The 22061-nt window shown below is 43.6% G+C and overlaps 1 protein-coding gene and 1 long non-coding RNA gene across 6 annotated transcripts in view; one reads left to right on the top strand and one right to left on the bottom strand.

Annotated features, from left to right (window-relative positions):
• The window catches only part of MAST4 (microtubule associated serine/threonine kinase family member 4), a 440571-nt gene extending 437073 nt beyond the window's left edge, over positions 1 to 3498 (bottom strand). For 2 of the 4 annotated variants that reach the window (XM_061619526.1, XM_061619556.1), the window contains exon 1: positions 2525 to 3497. In XM_061619526.1, the coding sequence (XP_061475510.1) occupies positions 2525 to 3004 (480 nt within the window). In that variant the 5' untranslated portion in view covers positions 3005 to 3497. Of the gene's footprint in view, positions 1 to 2524 lie in introns of all 4 variants that reach the window. The other 2 variants (XM_061619535.1, XM_061619546.1) reach the window with 2 other exon arrangements.
• On the top strand, positions 1975 to 15503 carry LOC133381079 (uncharacterized). 2 transcript variants are annotated; one of them, XR_009761617.1, is made up of 5 exons: positions 1975 to 3604; positions 7622 to 7760; positions 8801 to 8864; positions 12133 to 12221; positions 15420 to 15503. It is a non-coding gene; the product is annotated as an uncharacterized LOC133381079 (long non-coding RNA). The 2 variants fall into 2 exon arrangements; XR_009761618.1 differs by lacking the exon at positions 7622 to 7760 and having other exon boundaries at positions 1976 to 3604.
• Positions 15504 to 22061: the final 6558 nt, after the last annotated feature.

The raw sequence follows: 22061 nt of genomic DNA, 5'->3' as shown, positions 1-22061 counted from the left end.
AGGCCCTCTCCCTTGTTGCCACCCTCCGAGCTTCCCCCGGAGTAGGCACCCGGAGGAGGGCGTAGTGTACGGGTTGGTTCGCATCGGGAGAGGCATTCCATCAGGTATTGTGGTCCCAAGCCATGTAAGGCTTTATAGGTTAGTTGGGAAAGGCTTTCCTGGAACCATCTCTGTCACTTGAGGCTCAAGTAGCCTCGGTGGCACAGAGTGCCTTCTACCAACTTCAGTTGGTGGCCCAGCAACGTCCCTAGCTGGACAGGGATAACCTGGCTTCAGTTGTCCATGCTCTGGTAACCTCCAAGTTAGATTACTGCAATGCACTCTACGTGGGGCTGCCTTTGAAGACGATTTGGAAACTGCAGCTTGTGCAAAATGCAGTGGCCAGATTGGTAACAGGGACCAGACGGTTCAAACATATAAAACCGATTCTGACCCGCTTACATTGGCTGCCTGTATTTTTCAACCTGAGCCTCAAGTGACAGAGATGGTTCTAGGAGAACCCCCGAGCTACAAACCTGCTCCTTCATGGGAAGTGCAACCCCATCCAGGACAGGTTGGACATTCACCATCTGGTCAGAAGAACCACCCACTAGCAGCATCTCAGTCTTGTCTGGATTGAGCCTCAGTTTATTAGCCCTCATCCAGTCCATTGTTGCAGCCAGGCACTGGTTCAGCACACTGACAGCCTCACCTGAAGAAGATGAAAAGGAGAAATAGAGCTGCGTGTCATCAGCGTACTGATGGCAACGGACTCCGAAGCTCCAGATGACCGAACCCAACGGTTTCATGTAGATGTTGAACAGCATGGGGGACAGAACTGACCCCTGCGGAACCCCATACTGGAGAGTCCAGGGTGCCGAGCAATGTTCCTCCAGCACCACCTTCTGGAGGTGACCTGCCAAGTAGGAGCGGAACCACTGCAATGCAGTACCTCCCACTCCCAACTCAGCCAGTCTCCCCAGAAGGATACCATGGTCGATGGTATCGAAAGCCACTGAGAGATCAAGGAGAATCAACAGAGTCACACTCCCCCTGTCTCTCTCCTACTTAGCTCTTACAAGAAGACTTGACACCAAGTTTACATCAGAGCAGCAATGCCATCCAGAAGCAAAACCCACAAGGGGGGGAGTTTTTCTACTACTACAGTATAGGCTTAGTTTCTAGAAAGATGTAGGGGCTCATATCTGTTTGCAGACACTACCTCTTCTGATGCTGCACACCTGCTCAGGACCATTTCCTAGTGTTCCAAGTTGGAGTCCTAGCATTTGATAACAGATGCCAGGACCAAACACTGGCTAAATTAAATCCTGTTTCCCTACAATGCAAGTCTTGGAGTTGTTTTTTTAAAAAAGAGTGGCTTTGCAACCTAGTTCTCCCGTTCAGGCAAGCAGATTCTTTCTTCAGAGAGGATAGCAGCCAGGTTTGTGAACACAGAAGCAGCTTTCTTCACCTAACCAGAGTTTTTAAAAGGATACAAGGCCACTCCACATCTGTAACAATTAATTACTGGGCCTGTCTTCAAGAGTAACCATGAAAACACCAAAAAATCACACAAAATCCCTCAGGCTTCAGAATTCTCCAGATTTAGGAAGACTGGTCAACAGCACCAAACTAGTATCTAAAGACACTTGTGTGCATTATGCCGATTTAACATGGATACTCCTCTGGAATCTGTCCCCTCTCCACAAATATCTCTCCCAAAGGGCCTGTTCTTCTGAGAAGCACAAGATACACGCTCCAACTTTGTTACCAGAGTCAGTACTGGTGTGGCTCCGAGGGACCCAAATGACACGAACACTATAATAATGATTGCACACGCTAACGAGCCCCCTACTGGAGGAAAAGGACTCAAGACTCTACTCTCGGGACAGTTTGCTCCGTTGCTCGCCTCTCCGGCTCTGCCATTTCAGCGGCCATCCATCCCCATCCAAGCACGTTGCCCCGTGTTGTCGCTCACACACGCAAACACACTAGCTGAAACGAGCTCCACCGGCGGGGAAAGAAGAACCTCTCGTTATGTCATCGTGGCGGCACAGCCGAAGACTCTGACCCAAATCTGGCGGGGCGGGGCGGGGCAGCGGCTCCAAGAGCCTCATTTCTGGCAGGCCGCAGGGAACATTAAGGAGAGACGCCCCACAGATATAAACACAGCCCTCTTAGTCAATCAGGGAGAGGCATACCCGCCCCCGTCAACACCGGGCAGGGAGCCCAGCCACAGACAGCCACCTCACGGACGAGTCCGACGGAAAAAGGCACAGCAGGCAAACCCAGCGGTCGGTGCCTCCTGTCCGAACCAGTCAGGCGAGGTCAGCAACCCACTTCCCGCCACAACTGGCCAGGGCTCGCCCCTTGGGCGGCAGCCATAAGGCAGAGGAGCCCAGCCTGCACCTCCCCACACACGCACACACCCTTCCACACACGTCTCTGCTCTCCCACAAATCACTCCGGGCGCGAGAACGAGGTCTCTCTTCCCACATAACCCGCGCGCACAAATATACACCCCCCCCAATACCGGCATCCGCACCTCCTCGTCCTGCTCCTCCAGCGAGGCGTCACTCTCAGGACGAAGGTGGCCGTCGCCGCCACCACTAGCCGAGTCCTCCTCTTCACTCTCCCGCCGGCGCTGCTGCTGCCCCTCCTTGCCGTCCACATGGTGCCCTTTCTCCTGGTCCCCTGCGAGGGGAAAAATCGCAGGAGTTGTCGCCGCCGGGCCAGCCACCTCCACCACCTGCCACTCGGGGGTCCTACGGCTGAGAGGGGCAGCCCGGATGAAGCGGGTGAAGCAACTGCCGCCAACGCTGCCGGGCTGGCTGGCTGCGGCTACAGCGTCCTCCTCCTCGGAGAGAGTTTGGGAGCCTGACGAGGAAGAGGACGACGACGAGGAGGAGCTGGGAGAAGAGGACGAGACCCTCCGGCCGCCGTAATCGCCCTGCTGCTGCTCTTCTTCCTCCTTTTTCTCAGAAGCAGCAGCAGCAGCAGCAGCCGCCGAAACTTTCTCACCCATTGCCGCCCCGCTCAGTGCTGAGAAGGGACAACCACCACCGCTGCTGCCTGGGCGGGTAGGGGAAGAAAGTCAGGCGCCCGCCTCCACCGCCGGCATCAGCAACGGCAGCATCCTTTACGGGGAAGGGAAAGGAGCCGCGCCACACCGGGGCACCGCCTACCGCCTGCTAAATCCTCCCTGTCCCGCCACGGAAACGCCGTCGGCTCAGAAGCTTGTCTTAAGGACTGCGGGGACCCTGAAGGGCTCCAGGAGAGTAGGTCTCTCCTTCGCCGGCCCCTGAGACGGCTCCTGCCTTCCGTGAACCTGCCTCCGGGCCATGGGCGGGGAAGATGAGCAGCCTGCGCAGCCAATGGCGAAGGCGGCAGCGACGGTGGGTAGGCCCTGCTGAGGGATGAATCCTAAGCTCAGAAGCCAACGTGAGAGAGCGGCAGGTAGCAGGGGTAGGTAGGAGGAGCCGGGAAAGCTGTAGCAGGGGAGAAAAGCAACTCACAGAAATCAAGGCTGCTAACCCTGTGCGCACTTACTTGGGAGTACGCCCCGTTGAACACGGCAGAGCGACTTGAGGGTATATAACAACAATATTCAGCTGCAATTTTACGCGTACGTAACCTGGCCGCAAGCTCCTGTTGTGTCCAGAGGGGCTTATTTATTTATGTATCGCCTTTATACCAAAAGGTATTCGAGGTGATTTACAAATATTTTAATAATAACGTATACAGACAATAAAAGGTATTACTGAAGGAACTTCCTTTTTGAGTAAACCTTCTTGGGATTGGATTGTTAGGATGTAATCCTAAACATGTTGACTTGGAAATAAGTAGGATTCACTTCCACTGGCCTTGGTTGGGATCCGACTGTAGAAGATTTTTTGCTTTTGCAAGGGAGTTGCAATTCTAAAACAGCCGTTTCCAGAACATTCAGAAACACACTCCCTGTTCTGCCGGTTCCAGTGTGCCTCCACCTCTCTTTTCTGAAAATGGGGGCACACAATGCGAGTCAAACGCTGCCCCTTTTCACTGTTAAGCCTCCTGCCAGCAGCTTGAGCGTGTTGTTTAAAAAAAAAAAAATCAGCGTCAAAGATTTTGCAGCTGATCGGCAGATCAATCCGTTCCCCCTTCAGGTGTGGTGAATGGAAACGTTTTGATCTGGCGACTAGTGTGCTTACAGCCACATGGCAGATCTATGTTCAGATCCCCAGTCAGTTGTAAATCTGGCAGAGTGGCCTTGGGCCTCACTATCTCTCAGCCTAATTTACCTCCGCCAGTAGGCTAAAATGCTACTTTTATTTCCTTAGAAAAAGGATGGCATTAAAAGATGATGAATAAATTTAAGAACTCTGTGGTTAGCAGGTTACTTAAAATTTAACAGCCACAGTATCTTATGGGTTTTGGCTTGATGTATTAACCAAGTGAACAAGAAAGATGTTTCTTTCCAGTAATACAGGGTGAGATTGGGTTTTAAAGGGGGTGGGGAAAACTTTTTCTACAGAAGGCCACTTTCCTTTGGGGTGGGGGTAATCTGTCTGGGGTGGGACACATGCCAGCAGTGGGGAGGATGCAAACAAATGGTGGGTGGGCCAGCCCTTTTCTCTGTAGCCCCTTTTCTCCTCTTTTTGCCTGCTTAGCCGATTGCCAGTAGAGGAATAAATCACTCTGCCAGAGGTCTGAACCGATCACTTAGTTTTTCCCTTCCTCGTCCTCCCATCACTCCATCCACTTAGCTTTATCCCCTCCAGCCCTTACTCTCTCTCCCTTCTCAAGCTTTCTCCACCTGCAATAAATAACAAATCCCACATGCTGCCCAACCCTGCTCTAATAGCTCTATGGCAGGCAAGAATGAAGCTCTTTTTTCAACATAGTGATGGGGAAAGCATCGCCTGTGTTTAAAAAGAAGGCAGCAGCACTATAAAGCAGGAACGGCTTACCTGTGGCCCTCCGGGTGCTGCTGGACTGCAGCTCCCATCATTCCTGACCATTGGCTATGTAGACTGGGAATAATGGGAGTTGGAGTCCAACAGCGTCTAGAGGATGACATGGCCCCTATCCCTGCTATAGAGAATTCTTTGTTGCAGAGTCCACTGCTGGAGGTTCTCTTCCCTTTCTCTAAGGCAGGGGTGGGGAATCTTTTTCAGCCCAAGGGACTCATTCTCCCTGGGGACCACTTTATTTTTTTATTATATTCTACCCCACCTTTCCTCCAACGAGCTCAAGGAGGCATACAAACATGGTTTCCCCCCCCCATGTTATCCTCGCAACACCCCTGTGAGGTAGGTTAGGATGAGAAACAGCGGATGGTCCAAGATCACCCACTGAGCTTTATGGCCAAGTGGGGATTCAACCCTGGTCTCCTAGGTCCAAGTCCAACACTCTAATCACTACACTGTTGTTATTATTATTATTAATATTATTAATTCCCAAACAGTAGTGTAGTGGCAAATTTAGAAGTGCAGGGTCCCTTCATGAGTCATGCCATGTCCCCTTACAGCTTCTCTCTCTCTCTCTCTCTCTCTCTCTCACTCACTCACTCACTCACTCACTCACTACTTGAGCAACCCCCCTTCAGTAAGTAAGCACACCTGCATACATACCTCCCCCCCCCACTTGAGCACACACACCCTTCACCAAAGATCCTCCCTGGGGCAAGGAAGCACCCACCACCAGCTCCACCTTGCTAGCAATGAGCAGCATTCTGAGCATGCAGGGACCCACCCATTGCTCCATCCTTCCCTCCATAACTTTTTTTAAAAGCAAGCCCCCATCTCACCAAACGTTTGCTGCTGGCTGGTAGCCTGAGCATGCAGTGATATCCCTTCCCACCCTCCCAGCTAGCCCTAGCCCCAGCCCCCAACACAGTTTTTTTTTAAGTAATTCCAAGCCACAGGGCAAAGGAGGCGAAGACCACAGTTTGAGAAACTCTGCCTAAAGAATTAAAGTAAATACCTGGGCTTGACTGTCTGCCCTCTTTGCCCCTCTTTAAACCTCTTACTCTCAACTCCTCATGACTCTCTCCTTCCCACAACAGATGGTGGGAGTCGATCAGCATGCAAGTGGATTGTAGGGATGAGATTGGTAGCCACTATGGATTTGCCGCCAATCAGCCACTGCCACCACAGAGAAGAAGGAGGCAACAGCTTCCACAACAGGGCCAGACTGTGGAGAAGAAAAAGAAACAGGAAGAGGAGGCACCATGCAGTGGGGCAAGACACATGCTGCATGCTTGGGTGGGCAAATACCCACTTAATTCCACCCCAGTTTTTCTGCACATCCCAGCCTGCAACCTGTCTCTTTCCCCACAGTATGACCTTCCTCTTCCTTGATCTGGCCCTGTTTGGGGAGGCTGTTGCTGAGGCCTCCGCTCCAGTCATTCAGCCCAGGAGACCATCCTCTTCTGCATTCTCCTTCTCTGGGGTGGCAGTAGGGGTGGCAGATCGGAAGGGGCCAGAAGGCAGCAGCCTGCAAAAAAAGTAACAGGACAGCATTCTAGAGTGCCCCAACAGGGCTGCACACCTGCTTATAAATAATGTCAAAATGCCTGTGGTGGGCAGAGGCAGACACAAAAGTGGACAGGATCAGAGGCAAAAGTGGATGGATGCAACTGTTACCTTTTTACCATAGACTATGTTCCAACTGTGCAAAGTCCAGTGGCTTTTACTCTCTCTCTCTCTCTCTCCAGCCAGGTAAGCGAGAGGCATTACAGTTGAAGGGCGCATTCCAGTCAGGCAAAAGCACTTGAGGGGGATGCACACAGTGCCAGTGGGCTGATAAGAGCCCCAAAAGAGCTGGATAGAGAAGCTTAGAGGGATGCATTCAGCCCATAAGCTAAAGGTCCCCCACCCCTGCTCTAAGAACGCCATGAGACATCATTCCTGTGGCTCTCCCAAAATTTGAAGTAGCACCCTTGTGTAACTTGAGCCAAAGGTACCCCCAAAATTTATTTTCAGAAGAATAATGAAGTGGTTTCATCTACAGAAAGTGTTTTCTTCATCACTGAGACCCAAACTAACAAGGGGGATCCTTTATCATTATCTCGGTTCTCCCCTCCTGAAACTAATTAACCCCACAGAGGAAAAATACAGGTTCAGATGGAACTAATACCACGTTTGAGGAGCAATTTGGATTGGGAGGGTAAAATACATGTTTCCATCAAATTCAGGGCCCTTCTATTCCTGTTTTAAGAGTTTTTAAAACTTGGGAGATCTGATTACAGATATGTACCATGTGGCCCTGCATAATCCACCCCCTCCTCCAACAATCACATCCAAATTAATTTAAAGTCTGGATCCATCACATCTCATTTCAGAAATTAATAATCAGCTTAATTCCTCCTTTTAATTTCAGCTCTCTTTTTACAGTCAACCCACTCCTTCAGTATCAGATAAATCACACATCACTAATGTTGGGAGACTTCCCTAGCATCATCACTTTACATATGAAAGATATAGATTGGACTTGGATTGTGGCAGCTTCTTAATGGGTATCAGATATAAAAATAAGATAAAGTAATAAAATTTCACTTACATGTGAATTTGACCTCCCCTTCTCCCCACAGATAACAGAGTGGTTATCCATTTTTCTAATATTCCATTTGATGTAATTATTTTTTTCTACTTTTACACAGAAAGTATGGGAGTTCAGGAACAGTCCCATGTACCGTAGCCCCCAGACGCAGACGCTGGAGTGGTGGAAGAAAAGGGAAGGCTTAGTGAGCTGGAAAGTGGAAAGGAAGGTTCCTCATGGAGTAGCCTGCTTGGGTGAGAGTAAGTGGTAAGATTCGTGAGCAAGGCGAGGGAGGCAGAAATGTGAGAGTGGCTGGAAAGGTACATACAAAAGACAGAAGAAGGAAGAGGCTGAATTTTGTGGCTCTTTCTAGGCAGGGAAAAAAGAAATAAGGAACTCATTTCTTTTCTATATTGCTAGTTTTCATTGTTTATATAGCATCATCAGTGCATGTAATGCTTTACCAGCATACAAGAGGACAGATCCCTGCCCCAAAGTGCTTCTAATCTGAAATTTGTCACAGGGGAAGGCAAGTAGATGCTGGGATAAATGAGGAAGCCGTATGCAGTTGCTGCAGTTGCATATACATAACCTTAGGTTGTAAACTCACTAGTCGCCGGATCAAAGCATTTCCATTAGCCACATCCGGAGGGAAAATGGGTTTATCTGCTGATTGGTTGTGAAATCTCTTAGAAGTGATTTTTTATTTTTAAAAAATGCACTCAAACATCTCCCACCAGGTTTTGCAGGAAAAAGGGGTGGGGTTTGAGTAGTCTTGTGTGCCCCAGTTTTCAGAAGAGAGTAGTAGAGATGCACTGGAACCAGTAGAATAGGGAGCATGTTTCTACCCTTAGCTGCAGCTGAATTACAAAGGGAACTAGTACGTTGTGCCAACATCTCTAAAAAGGTGGCTTTTGAAGAGACAGGCTATGTACACACATCATTTTATTCTAGAATCAATGGGGACTAAATACTAATTCTACATAGCGCACACACTGTCTAGATCTATTGCATTTTTTTGCCTCTGAAAAGCACTTCTTGAGAAACTGGTTTCATTCCAAAAATAAATGCTCATTACAGATTGATTCTGTTTACCGCACTGTGTGTCTATTTGAAAACAGATGTAGGCAGTGGTCCCAGCAATTGGGGGGCAGAGGTTAGGGATGGGGTTCACTGCATCATTCCAATCCACTTGCATTCCAATAGTCGGGTGTTTAATCCCAATTCACCATTTTTTTGTTCCCACTTGCTCTCATTCTTACTGATCTGCTGTGTGCGTTTTGTGTGATTCAATCCACAGCTTTTTTTTTTTTTGTGGCCAAAATTTCGTAGTTATCAACGTCGGGAGCCATGGAGATCACAAGGTATTATAATGTATGTTAAACGTCTGTATATGTGTTGTTTGTTCATCTTTTCTTTACCAAAGAAAGGCAGATTGCAAAGGACCCTCTGGGAAGAGAGGAACAGTTTCCCATTCCTCTTGCACCAAGTGCTTTCCGGATTCCAAGGCAAAAGCCTCAGAGGTTACCTGATTGGAGCCAAATGGTGTCAGGCTTATGAACAGGTTACCCTTTACCCTTGGGATGATCTAGATTCAAAACTGGCTTCATTGGGAACATTTCTGTAAAATACTAAGGTTCCTAAAATTTGTGGAAGTGAGGGGACATGAGAGTAGAGAAAAACGGGGCTAAACAATGAATCCAGGAGGCTTCACGGCACAAGTATTTGCAAGTACAATGAAATGCAGTTTTAAATTGGCTAATAGAAGCTGCTTTTCCTTGTTGGCGACGCCCAGGGCTTGGCGAGTGGTTGATTGACAAGTGATGGAGGTTATAAGGGCATGAAACACTGGCTTCTTAATGGAAATGCGCCATTTATGGAGCATTACGAAAATAACGTAAAATAGGGGGAAAGTTTGAAAGAATAAATTCTTGCCAATTTGCAGCTGCAGCCGCAAAATCCATGCCAATAACCGCTGCGGCCCTCAGCAAGAAATAGGTGCCAGTCCAAAAGGATGGAGAACTATTGAATTCAGCTGGACTCCGGTGCCAGGTCCAATTTGGCAGATATTCTCCCCCATTCCTATCCACACCTCCCCAATGACATGGGTGGGCATATACCAAGATTGCAATCACCACTTCCTTCTTCATGCAGGAACAGGCATACTGTAGATAATCTGAAGGGTTTTGACTTAGCTTGTGTCAAGCTCTCTCCTCATTAAACATGAGCTATACTCAAGGTTTATTTTTGGTTTTCACTGTCCCAGTAAGTAGTAGTTTGGCTTGCTGTGACATGTGAACCAGAGTATATATCTCCTCGGATTTATTTGCTTTAAAAGGAATAAGACTATCCCTTTCCTGCATGTATTAGCCAGCTTTTGGAGGAAAAATTGAATTTAAGCTCTGACAGTACAATCCTATGCATGTCTACTCAGAAGTCACTCCCACATGGGACTTACTCCCCAATACATGTGTGTTGGGGATACATGTGTAGCCTTTTGGGATAATCATACAGAAAACACAGAAAGCACAGGAGAAAACAATAATGATGAATGAAGGTAAGTAGCCTGAACCTTAAGAAGGAACTACAATAGTTAACTGGGGGAAGATGTGTATTGAAGCTGGCAATGTCACACAGCAGTAGGTTGGGGGGGGGGACTCACAACTTACTCCTTTTCTGGGAAAAACAACAACTGCAGAATCTAATGTTTTTTCCTACACATACACATTCTTCCCAACATACACAGATTGCTGTTAAAGGCTAGTGCTGTGTGCCAACCCAGAGGATCAGGTTATCAGAATAGAAGCCTTTGATAAAATTGAAGAAAATAAATATATTTAACCTGGAGAAATGTTAAAGGCAGGATATGATATGGTGTTTTAAATATTTGAAGTCTGTCATAAATAAAATTGAGATTAAAATTTGTCACCTTTTGCAACCAGTAGGGCCAGAACGATCAGCAACTATACTGCATGAAGTTAATTTCAGTTCCCAGGTATAGTCATAGTAAGAGTTCATAAACCAAGGCTAAAAAATCAGTTTCGTACAATGAAATCCTGTGCATATTTACTCAGAAGCAAATCCCACCATATTGACTGAAATTACTTCTAAATAAATGTGCATAAGATTGCAGCCTTGGATAATAGTGCCACACATTTCCTTCCTTTTGGTGAGATTGTAGAACCCTGAAGGAAATTATGCAGCATAATCCCTCCTTGGAGCTAAGAACTGCCACTGGAACCACACTTTAGTAAAATACCATTATATCAGTATCTATGGACATAAGGATCGTTTCTAGTGTTGTGACTAGCCTGGTACACAAATCAAAACAGTGCTGTGAAGGATTGGGAGAAAATATCCTCTTTAGAGGAGCCTCTTAAACTGTTATTCCCATATTTCCAATTGTGGATTTGGGGTAAATAGTAGCAAAAGTTTCCTAAGTTTTCTGGAAAATAAGGACAATGGACAATGTAATCCTAAAAATAATGGACAATGTAGATAAGCCAAGAAGAACATCTGTCCAGGAGACTCCTAGATGTAGGGTATTTTGTTTTATTTCAGGACTTGGACTAAATGACAATTGATAAGTCTAACCCATATCATCCTGTTTCATTGGACTACATTGTATTCCAATATCAGATCTGCTATTCTTAAAAAATTAGGAGTTTTATGCATCTAACTTCTACTCAGAATATATCCACTGAAATTGGTATTTCTATGAATTTCAGTGGGTCTACTCTGAGTAGACATTAGTTGGATACAACTCTAACTCCTTAGAGCAGGTGTGGGGAACTTTTGGCCCACCAAATGTTGCTGGACTACAGTGCCCATCAGCACTAGCTAGCATGGCCATGGATGATGGGAGTAGTAGTTCTACAACACCTTGAAGGCCAAAGGTTCCCTACACCTGCTTTAGAGTTTGACACAGCATTAAAAAACATCCCTTAAAAAGTAAATTTGTAGAGAATGAACAAATAATATACTTGTTTGTACATAAACACACATTTGTACCTTGTGTTTATTATTAGTGGTGTTTTCTGTTGCAGTACTCCAATAGGATGGAAGGCTAAATAAAGCCTGGGATATGATGAGGCCAAAGGGCAGCACTTATGAAAATAATGAAGAGAGCTGTGTTGCAGGGGAAATCCTTCTATATAATGTTAAAGAATCCAAGGGTCATTTATTTTAAAATTCTCATACTCCCCACAGGAGACAGGCTCAGTTCTATTGCATTATATTATTAGCAATAACAGAAGCTGCACTGATGTGGTGCCAAGAGGCATTAAAGGGAATTGCAGTCTCACCATAACTCGTATGGCGCAGGCATGCAATAAAATATGGTAGATATTCTTACAGTCTAATTAGGGCAAGATTGAAGAAGTGGTGATGATAAGCCTTTGAGAGATCAGATGCAAACATTTTTAAATATCGATGTTTACAGAGCTGGTTTTGAACATACCTCAAGTTACAACTATTATCTGCCAGGCCAAAACTACTGACCAAATACTGCTACTGGCACTGTAAAAATTCTGAAGTTGTACAATGATTTATCAAGTTTGCCCCCTACAATGCAAAGATAATATATTTATTATCATTCTTATTTATTCCAGTTTCTATTGTCTTCCATTCTAGACTGTGACAAATGAGACAAGTCCTGTGGCCCACCCACATTTGTTCAATACTACTGGGATAGATAGACCAATAGTCTGACTCAGCAAAAGGTAGTTTAATATGTTTACATATTCAAGAGTTGGTTGATCTTAATCATGAGGGATTCTAAAGGCACAGTCACCATGTTACATTACAACCAAGCCATTTAAAATATTTAGACAAAACTTGAATTTTGTATGGATATTAATGGAGGGCATGTATAGATTTTGGACCTGTGTACATGCAGATATAATTTATTCTAATTGACTCACCAGTCAGGATACAGGCTGCTATGATCTGAGCTAGGTGAAACTTTTGGAAAATAATTAAGGGCACACAACACAGAGCATTAGTTTAGCTTCAAAGTTAAAAGCATGAATGATAGTCATTCCAGAATCCTAGCCGTTATCAATATCTGGGCTTGTAGGGGCAGCTGCAGGTCTAGGAACATGCATGTTTGCAAACCTGAGGCACCGAGATATTTATTTCCCAGCAAGTCACAAGATTATATCTTCTTCCATGATTTCAGTCTTATCTAGCTTATCCACATTCTCATCATTGTCTCAACATCAAGACTGCAGGATGTGAGTTCGGGGCGGGGGGACACACAGAACTGCGTGTCATCAGCATACAGTTTACATCAGACTCCAAACCTCCATACATTCTTGCTTAGTTTCATATTTATACAGGGCAGGATGGGGATGAAACTGCAAGATTCCACACCAGGGTCCCAAGGAGACAGTTTGCAAAAGAAACACTTCTTTTAAAAAATAGAATTAGCACATGAGAGAGGTGATTTGGCTGATAGCACTGACAATTATTTGCCTCTCCATAAAATAGTTATCCACATTGGCCTGGGGAGATTCAGCAGTTTTCGTGTGCCATGACTGACCTGGAGTAAACACTTTCAAAGCTGAGCAAGTCTTCCATGCTTGCTCAGGCTTTGGCCTCCCTGTTGAGTCTGTCAACAGTATTGCCAATTAGTGCCAGTCCTCATGTAAATAATAATATGAGCCCTTCTTAATTTTTAATTCTGCAACACTTGCACTCATGATATATAAATGTTTCATTAGGGAGCTCAGTCAGTGAGAGTTCATTCTAACCACTTTGATTTCCAATGTAACTCTGAAAGATAAGAAGAACCAGCAGGGAGCAATGCGATTAGAATGTGAAATTCTATGTCTCACAGATACTGCTATAAGTTATAGTTATAGTATCCATTCTATCACCCTTCAAATGTTCCTTTCTCTCTTCAATACCCTTTGTTCTGCTCCCTCCTCCCTGTCAATTTTTAGCAGACTACAAGGGTGCAGAAAGAATCTGTTACACAAGCTTAACAATTCATAAAAACAACAGGTTGAAAATGTGGGTTGGATGATCAGAACAGAGTTCAGAATGCAGCGAAGTTGCTGTATGACTGTTTAACCACATGCTCAACTAGCAAATCAACAACCCTCTGTCATTGTGCTACCTGACAGATATTGAAAGCAGAAATGCCCTTGGGGAGCATATACTGCAAAGTATAATGAAAAAAACCAGCAAAAATAGATACTGGGGACTACAAGAAAATCCAGCTAAAGCCCCTGAATCTGTACCTTGTTTAGCCTTTGAGTAGGTCTATGAAGAATTAGGAACAGAGAATTCTAAGAAAACAGCAAATACTCTCACTGACATTACTTACCAGTCTACTGAGATCCTTGAGCTATGGAACCAAAAAAATGATAGTATGTATTTTAAAGTTAGGAGTACATGGGAAGGCTTACTAAGCATATGGTATAGGCTGGTACTGATCTGGATCTGCATCCAGCCTGTCATTTGAAATGCATATCTTCTTTGGAATGATCTGCCAAGGAGATATTAGGAACTGGAAGTGGTGTAAGAAGGCCATTATGTGTTACTATGATTCAGGCTGAAGACGGGCAAAATTATCTTCCCCAAAGCATCATATCGTTTACAGATCAGATATGGTTATACAAATGCATTGTATTCTCTGAAAACTAAGATTGTGAAGACTAGAAAAAAATGTAGAGAGGGATGGCAACATCTAACCCATACAGAAGAATCCAGTCAGAGATCTGAAGAAGCAGTGCATGGCTATTTGAAAGTCCTTTGCAAGCAGTTTCACACGGCTCCTTTAAACCTCTGAAAACTGGAAGCATAAAAGAGCAGCATGGGGCTGTTTGAAAACCCTTTGCAAGCAGCCTTACAAAGGGCTTTCAAACAGCTCTGTGATGCGCTTTGAAGTCCCAACAAGCAGGCTTCAAAGGACAGCATCACCTGATGCAGTGTCATCTGATGTCACTATGACATTAGATGATTGACAAGTGGGCAGCTCAGCCCACCTGTCAAATTTGGCCTCCCAGGGTGGGCAGATAACAGTCTGCCTTACCAGTCAGAAAAGGTTCTCCACCCCTATCTGCAGGTAGGGACAGCAGGGAAATTTGATTCCGTTCTCATTTAAGGAAAAAAATGGGTAATTTCTGAAACAGTACACAAATCAAAAGCCATCTTCCGAAATTTGCCCTTCTCCAAATTTTGCAACGCAGTTCTCCAGCCAAGTAATGTGTTCAAAAATGCATATACTAGTGTAAAGTGTGCATAAAATGCATTATTTATTTATTTAACAAACTTTATATTGATTGTAATAACCCTCTAAGTGGTTTACAAAAAATAATAATAAAAATTAAAAACAAGTAATTAAAACCATTTTTAAAACAGTTAAAATACAATATGTTGGTAAAAAATACAAAATGTATTATATTGGGAAAAATTGTTTTTCAAAAATGTGTACATTTTGGAGAATTGCATACAAAAATGGGAGAAATTTGCACTAAAATGGTGATGAATTTTCATGATGACTTTTTTTAAGCAAAACTGATGTGGAAATGCTGAGAATTTAAGATTGGAAACATGAGAAACGGAGAGAAAACAAAACTGACACATTTGCCTCCTCCTAGCAGACAGTTCAGTGGATGGGAGCTGAGCTGAGCTCCCATTCAAAAGTGACTTCACCACCTGTGCACTGCTGATATGGCCCCTCAGGGCAGTGAGTGGCAGCATGTCCAAGTGATGCTGGTGAGGAGCCCTTGGACAGTGCCTGAGTTGGCTAACCACTAGCAGCAGGTTTAGATGACCCCAGAGATTAAGAACAAAGTGTTAGGGAAGTGGTGCCTATATCTCCCTTCAGAACATACTGTGCCAAGTAGTTTGAATCATGTTACATGCAACAATAAGGTAATGTTACAGCAATATATTCTTTATTTTCACAGATATTCCACTTGATGTCTTCTCAAAGTATTAGACTACATTATTTCCTTCAGAGTTGTATATATTGATTGAGATCATAAATATATTGCTGCACATTGTTATGTACAGAAAATATATATATTAAATCTTTGTATGAAAGACATTTAAATAGGCATGCTGTCTTATTCAATCTTCTTAAATTAAGTTATTAATTTCCCCCCCCCAAAAGCAATTAAGGACGTAGACAGCATTTATTGATAACAGCTATGTTACTCTGATTCTTTCAATAGCTTCACCTTTCAAACTGAATATCTTCAGTTTTCAGAGTCAACCCATAGACTATCTTGTAAGTTATGCCTGTCATTCTGGAGCATTTAATGTGGTAATTAGAATGGCGAGTATGTGAAATCATCCTAATACTACCTTGCTCAGTAAAGACTCATAGGAAGACTTTACAGACAAACTAAGCACTTTAGGCTATACCTGCAGGATATTTTTGAATTGGTGAAATCCCCAGCAATTTGTGTAAGGCTAATGTTACCAGACTTTCTATGGGCATGAATCTGGATGGTTGGCACTTGCATGAATCTGTACATGTACATTTAAACACAAACGAGGAAGAGGAGTGCAAGGAGACAGAGAAGGCAAGGCAAGTGTCATCAATAGGAATTATCACAGTATCAACTCATTTTGGAACCCATAAATCTCCATTATGTTAATGGACATAATGGTTATCCATGATCTGGAAGGGGACCTTGTAATCCATCTAGTCCAGGAGTGGGGAACCTCCAGCTCACAGGCCAATTGTGGCCTGCCAGAGGGTCCAATTTGGCCCATGAGGCCATTTCCCCCAAACCATGCCCACCTGTCCATCAGCTGATGTCACTAGGTGACATCAATTGATGGGCAGGTGGGGTTCAATCCTGATAGGTGCTGCTTTGCCAGCACATTTCCTACAGGGAATGCGCTGCCAAAACAGACCCCTGCAGAGAGCAGGACTGAATCCTCCACTCATCAGCTCATGCCAGAGAGTTCAATCCTGCTGGTTGCTGCTGTGCCAGCCCCCTTCCTGTGGGAAATGCACTGGTGAAGCAGACCCTTCCTCCCACCCATATGGGTCAACTTTGACAGGTGGGCAGAAGTGCCCACCTATCAGTCACCTAACATCATCACCATGTCAGATGAATGGCAGGAGGGTGGCCCATGGCAGGGGAAAGACAAAGATCTGACCTTCTGGGTCAAAAAGGTTCCTCACCCCTGATCTAGTTCAACCCCCCATTCAATACAGGAAATCCAGAGCTCAGCATTCCCAGCATTTGGCTAACCAGCTTCTGCTTGGTGCTCCAGCAAGGGGAAGCCGCCCACCCCAGATAATTGATTTCTTTGTCTAACTGCTCTTACCATAAGAGGCTTCACTTAAGGTTCAACTGAAATCTACTATCTTGTAACTTCAGCCTCTGAGAACTAGTCCTGCCTTCTTTACAAAGCAGCTCTGAGAGGGGGTCATTTTCAGTAAAGCATGAGAGAAGGGTGTTAAGCCCTCACCCCACTACCATTTACTCCTGTAACCTCCTCTCAAGCTGCTCTTTCCACCATTAAGTTGTTGAGATGTTTCTTTCAAACATCCACTGGAACCCTCTGAAGTGATAATGAATTGGTGGGGAGCAGGGGAGGATGGGGAAGGATTCAGCACCCCTTTCTTCCCACCTCTCCACTGGTGCTTTGTCTAAAACACTGGTTTTCAACTCGTGGGTCAAGACCCATTAACTGAGTCATAGCCTCATCTAAAGTGGGTCTCAATAGCAACACTACTACCATACACACAAAAAAGTTAAGAAACGGATCCCCAAATAACTTGATTTGGTAAAAGGTGGGCTCCAGGTCTAAAAAGTGTCTCGACTTCTAGTGGTGGGTTGCAACTCCGCCTCAGATGGGTCATGCCAGTCACTGCCTCTCTTTTTTACTAAGGAGAGAAATATGATCTAAAAAAAAATGTAAAGAAGATTTAACATTAGAGTTAAAGTTGACCACAGATTATGAAGAGGTATACTAGCCTAGAAGAAGCAGTTGCTGGGGTTTTATTACACACATTTGCATGTAAAATATGCAAATATGCAAAAAGTAGATGGTGCACTCACAACATCCTGATTACATGAGTCAGTTCACTCCAGTGTCTGCTGCTTAGCTAGTACATATCTACATGGGAAATATGCAACAAGGTAAGAATTTGACCTTGGTCTATGCCGATGGTTCCTAAAAAAATTTCCCCATGGGCCACTTGAAAATTTTTGATGATCTTAAGGATGTCTCTGCCTGTTGTAGTAATTGTAGTGCACTGTGACAAATATGTGATTTTTAATTGTATTTTTTTCTTCTTTTATTATATTGTATTTTTGATATTATAATTTGCATACCATAGAATTCAGATTGTAATATGGACAGGCCGCAAACCACCTGAATGAAGCTTCTGGACCATTGGTAGTCCACAGACCACAGTTTGGGAACCCTTGTTCTATGCCATCTCAGGTCATTGAGTGGATGGTGGTACAGATCTATACATGGACTATATTTTGTGTCATGACAGAGCATGACATTCTCCCCCCCCCCCATGGTTTAACTACTTTTCACACTGATCTCTTAATCTTTCTCATATGGCCAGATCCTTTTTTCCTAGGCTCCCAAACCAATTCATCTAACTAAGGCACTACCTACTGATATCTCATGGAAATAGTATCAGCTGTTTGTATACCTCATTGCCTTTATATTGGGCTGCATAGCAGGGCTGTGGAGTCGGAGTCGTGGAGTCGGAATCGGAAGCAATTTTGGGTGGAGTCAGAAGAAATGTTCCGACTCCGGCTTCAAAATAAATTTTGATTGACAATTTTTTTAAAATATAAATTCAAAATGTCAAAGAAGCTTCCCATGAAGTCAGCTGTAGTTGAGCATTTCACCATAACTCAAGATGGAAAACATTTTGTGTGTCAGTGTATGACACAGGACCCAGATGAAGACAAATGCTGTGATGCCAAGATGAACGCATATTCAGGCAGCGATAAAAATGCTCCTATGAGAGCTTCCAATTGAAGAAGACATTTACAGCCCTTTCCAGGGCTGTGGAGTTGGAAGCAATTTTGGGTGGAGTCGGACAGTAGAAAAATAGAGGAGTCGGAGTCGAAGGTTTGGCGTACCGACTCCACAGCCCTGCTGCACAGGCACCTTGCCAAAGCCAGGGAAGCCAAAGAAGTTTTTTTTAAAAAAGTTAACTAGCCTTCCTGTTGTCATTTCTGCAACAATGTTTACAGCAGACTATGGGAAAATCTTATCAGCACATAAAAGCTCAAGCAGCCCTAGAGGCCACAGGATGCCAAAAGCTAGAAGGGAATTTGACCCAACAAAAATAACATCTGTTGCATAACTGCAAATCACCATTTCAGTGGAAGAGTCTTTAAGAAGTTAAAAGAAACAACATAAAGTTGTCAGTGCAGTATTACAGTTTTTAAGCTACTACTCTTTAGCAAACTTTTCTCCATAAAAGTGTAAGTGAAGTTTCAGTTATGTTACATCGTCCTGAACAAAACCTGAGCGGGTTTTGCATGTAGCATGTAACTGCTGCTGGACTGCCTTCAAGTCGATTCTGACTTATGGCGACCTTATGAATAGGGTTTTCATGGTAAGCGGTATTCAGAGGGAGTTTAACATTGCCTCCCTCTGAGGCTGAGAAGCAGTGACTGGCCCAAGGTCACCCAGTGAGCTTCATGGCTGTGTGGGGATTTGAACCCAGGTCATAGTCCAACACCTTAACTACTACGCCACACTGGCTCTCTAGCATGTAACTAAAAGTACATTATTCATCCATAAGAAATAAACAAAACCCCAACATCTAGGCTGATTACCAAGAATAAAAGTGTGATTCCCCCACAGCATTGTGATCAGTTTGTGTTCAAAAGGCTAGTTTGATGCAAGATTTCTTCAGAACTGTTCTTGTGTTTGTAATAAACAGAGCTTATTTCAAGCTGGAGAATGAACAAACATTTGTCTGCAGAATGGCCTCTTTAAGCTGTGTACGTGCCCTTATCCTAACATGTCTGCATCCTGGAAAGAGAAATTAAAACAAATGGCTTCAAACCATTGGCAGTGGAGTTCATTCACCTGAAAATCCAGAAAGCATTTATCTCTTTCAAGGTCACAATAAGAGTGCCCTCAAATTAATTTAGTTTATTCAAAGTCTTAAACATGCAGCCAACCAGTTATTTCTCCTGTGATAACTGTATTTCTTCATTGAAACATATCCACAAAGACGTTATTTTCAGTTATAAGAAGTCTACCACTTTCCTCTGCATTTATAATATATTCAGTAACTCATTCTCTGTGGAAATTCCCCAAACCCTCAACCTAAGCTACTTCTCTGTTTCTTTAGGTGTGTCCCAGGTAGGGATGGGTGAATCTAACAAGTTTCAGTTTCTCTCTGTTTCTCATTTTTCAAGTCTTAGATTCAGTTGTCCACATTTCCACATCAGTTTGTGATTTTTTAAAGTCCATCATGAAAATACATCCACATTTTTTGCAAATTTCTCCTAATATACACTTTTTTGTACATAATATTGTCTAATATACACCTTTTTGCAAAGCAATCTTCCTGAATACAATGCATTTTTGTAGACTACTTCCCACTAATATATGAATTTCTATGCACACTTTATCCCAGTATATGCATTTTTTTTTACATATTATCTGGAAAACTACAACGCAAAACTTAGAGAAATGTGCATTTCAAAGGATGGCTTCGTTTTGGTTCACATATTGTTTCAGAAACTGTAAAGTTAGGTTCATGTTTAAATGCGAACTAAATTTAATTTCTCCCCCATTCCTAGTTCCAGGACTCCTCAGTTCAAATCTGAATGCAAATAAAGCTATATATGCAGTCCTAGTTTTTAAAAAAGCATATGTGATATATAGGGTTGCCAGGTCAGAAGCATGCCAAAGCCTGAGGTTTCAGGGGTGGGTCCTAGTGATGTCACAGGGCAGGCCCAAGTGATATCACAGGGGCAGGCCTCGCTGATGTCATTAAGCATAATACACTAAGCATCAACCACAGTTGCTTGGAGCATACCATTCAAACAAAAACATTTCTCTGATTGGAAATTAAGATAGAAATCTTAGCTGAAAGATAGAACCTGGATAGGGAACATTTAATCTAGCCTACTTGATTCTGGCAAGAAGGATTTAAGTGCCCTCAACCCAGCCCAGTCACCAGAAGGCCACTGTAGAAAGAAAGGAGCCCAGTGTTGTGGAGATGTTAGATGGGAGCACTCAGGAGTAAAGATGGATGCCCCTGAAGGCTGCAGTTCTAAACACACTTACTAAGCCCCATAGAACTCAATAGGACTTACTTTCGAGGAGATATGATTTGGATTGTGGTGTTGGTAAAGCTTGACCAGGCATCCTCAGCAAAAAATATCCATATCCAAGCAGGGTTGGCAATCCCCTGGCTACAATACCCTGCCCGTACCTTTCAACATGGCTGTTCCAAACGTCTTTACAGATTTGACCCTTCACTTCTGAAAGAGGTCTGAGAAATGAATAAGAGTAAGAAGATTCTCTACCCTTTTCTGTGTACGTTGCGGGCTGCTATAAACTCACTTTGACTGCCAATCCAATTCCAGTGAGTAATAATTGACAGAGAGAAAAAACACATTTCACTTATTGACTTCACTTATTGGCTACAAACCTGAAAGGGTGGGGTTAGAGCAGCCAGCTAAGAGATCATTTCACGGAAGTTGCATAAGTGTTTAAATACAATGCTTTTATTCTTAATATAATGTGATTAAAATTAAACATGAATGCAAGCATTTTAAACCTATAGTTGATTCTTAAAATTTAGTCAGTGCCTTTCTCCCATATACATTACCTCCAGTTCACCTAATGTGAACACAAGAACCGTTTAACCAATTGGGCAATTCAGTTTGGTTGTGATTCATTTTAAATCACAGTGGGGCTTTCAATGGGACTTAGTCATCACTAACTTTAGCAGGATCAGCCAGACTGTTTTTTTATGTAAAAAATGAACCCATATGTTGTCTTCTCAGATTATGGAATGCCACTGTTAGAATACTAGTTTAAATGGACTGTCCCTGACACAGCAAAGCAGTGTGTATATTCTCAGTCAGAGGTATTATTTTTATTACTTCATTTGTTCACATTGTAGGACTGAAACAACAAGTTTCAGAGCTGAATCCTGGCTAGCTCAAGCAGGCCAAGATTGTAGAGAATTTTTTAGTGGACTTATAAAAGCACCAATAAGTCATAACTATCTAAATTTTGATTTAAATATATTTCTAAGCATATATTTGCTACTTTAGGAATGGATCTTGCTGCCATTTATTTCAATGAGAGCGATATTGCCTGCAAAACCACCTCCTGCAGTTCATCTATTAGCACTGTATCTTCATTTATCTAATGTGTGGAACGTAGTCCATAATTTCCAGTTTTATATGTACAAGTAGAAAGTACAGTGGAGAAAATAATAATAAAGATACAATTCTGACATGATACTGAAGTAGGCCATTTACTTCAACTGGACTCTTCAGAATAACTGGAGTAAGCACTGCAGCCACCACACTATTCTGAAGGTAAAGCTAAGGTAGTATTACATTTTAGTTCACTAA

This window comes from Rhineura floridana, chromosome 1 (genome assembly GCF_030035675.1).
Source record: "Rhineura floridana isolate rRhiFlo1 chromosome 1, rRhiFlo1.hap2, whole genome shotgun sequence".
Lineage (NCBI taxonomy): Eukaryota > Metazoa > Chordata > Lepidosauria > Squamata > Rhineuridae > Rhineura > Rhineura floridana.
This window is presented reverse-complemented; position numbering and strand designations above follow the sequence as displayed.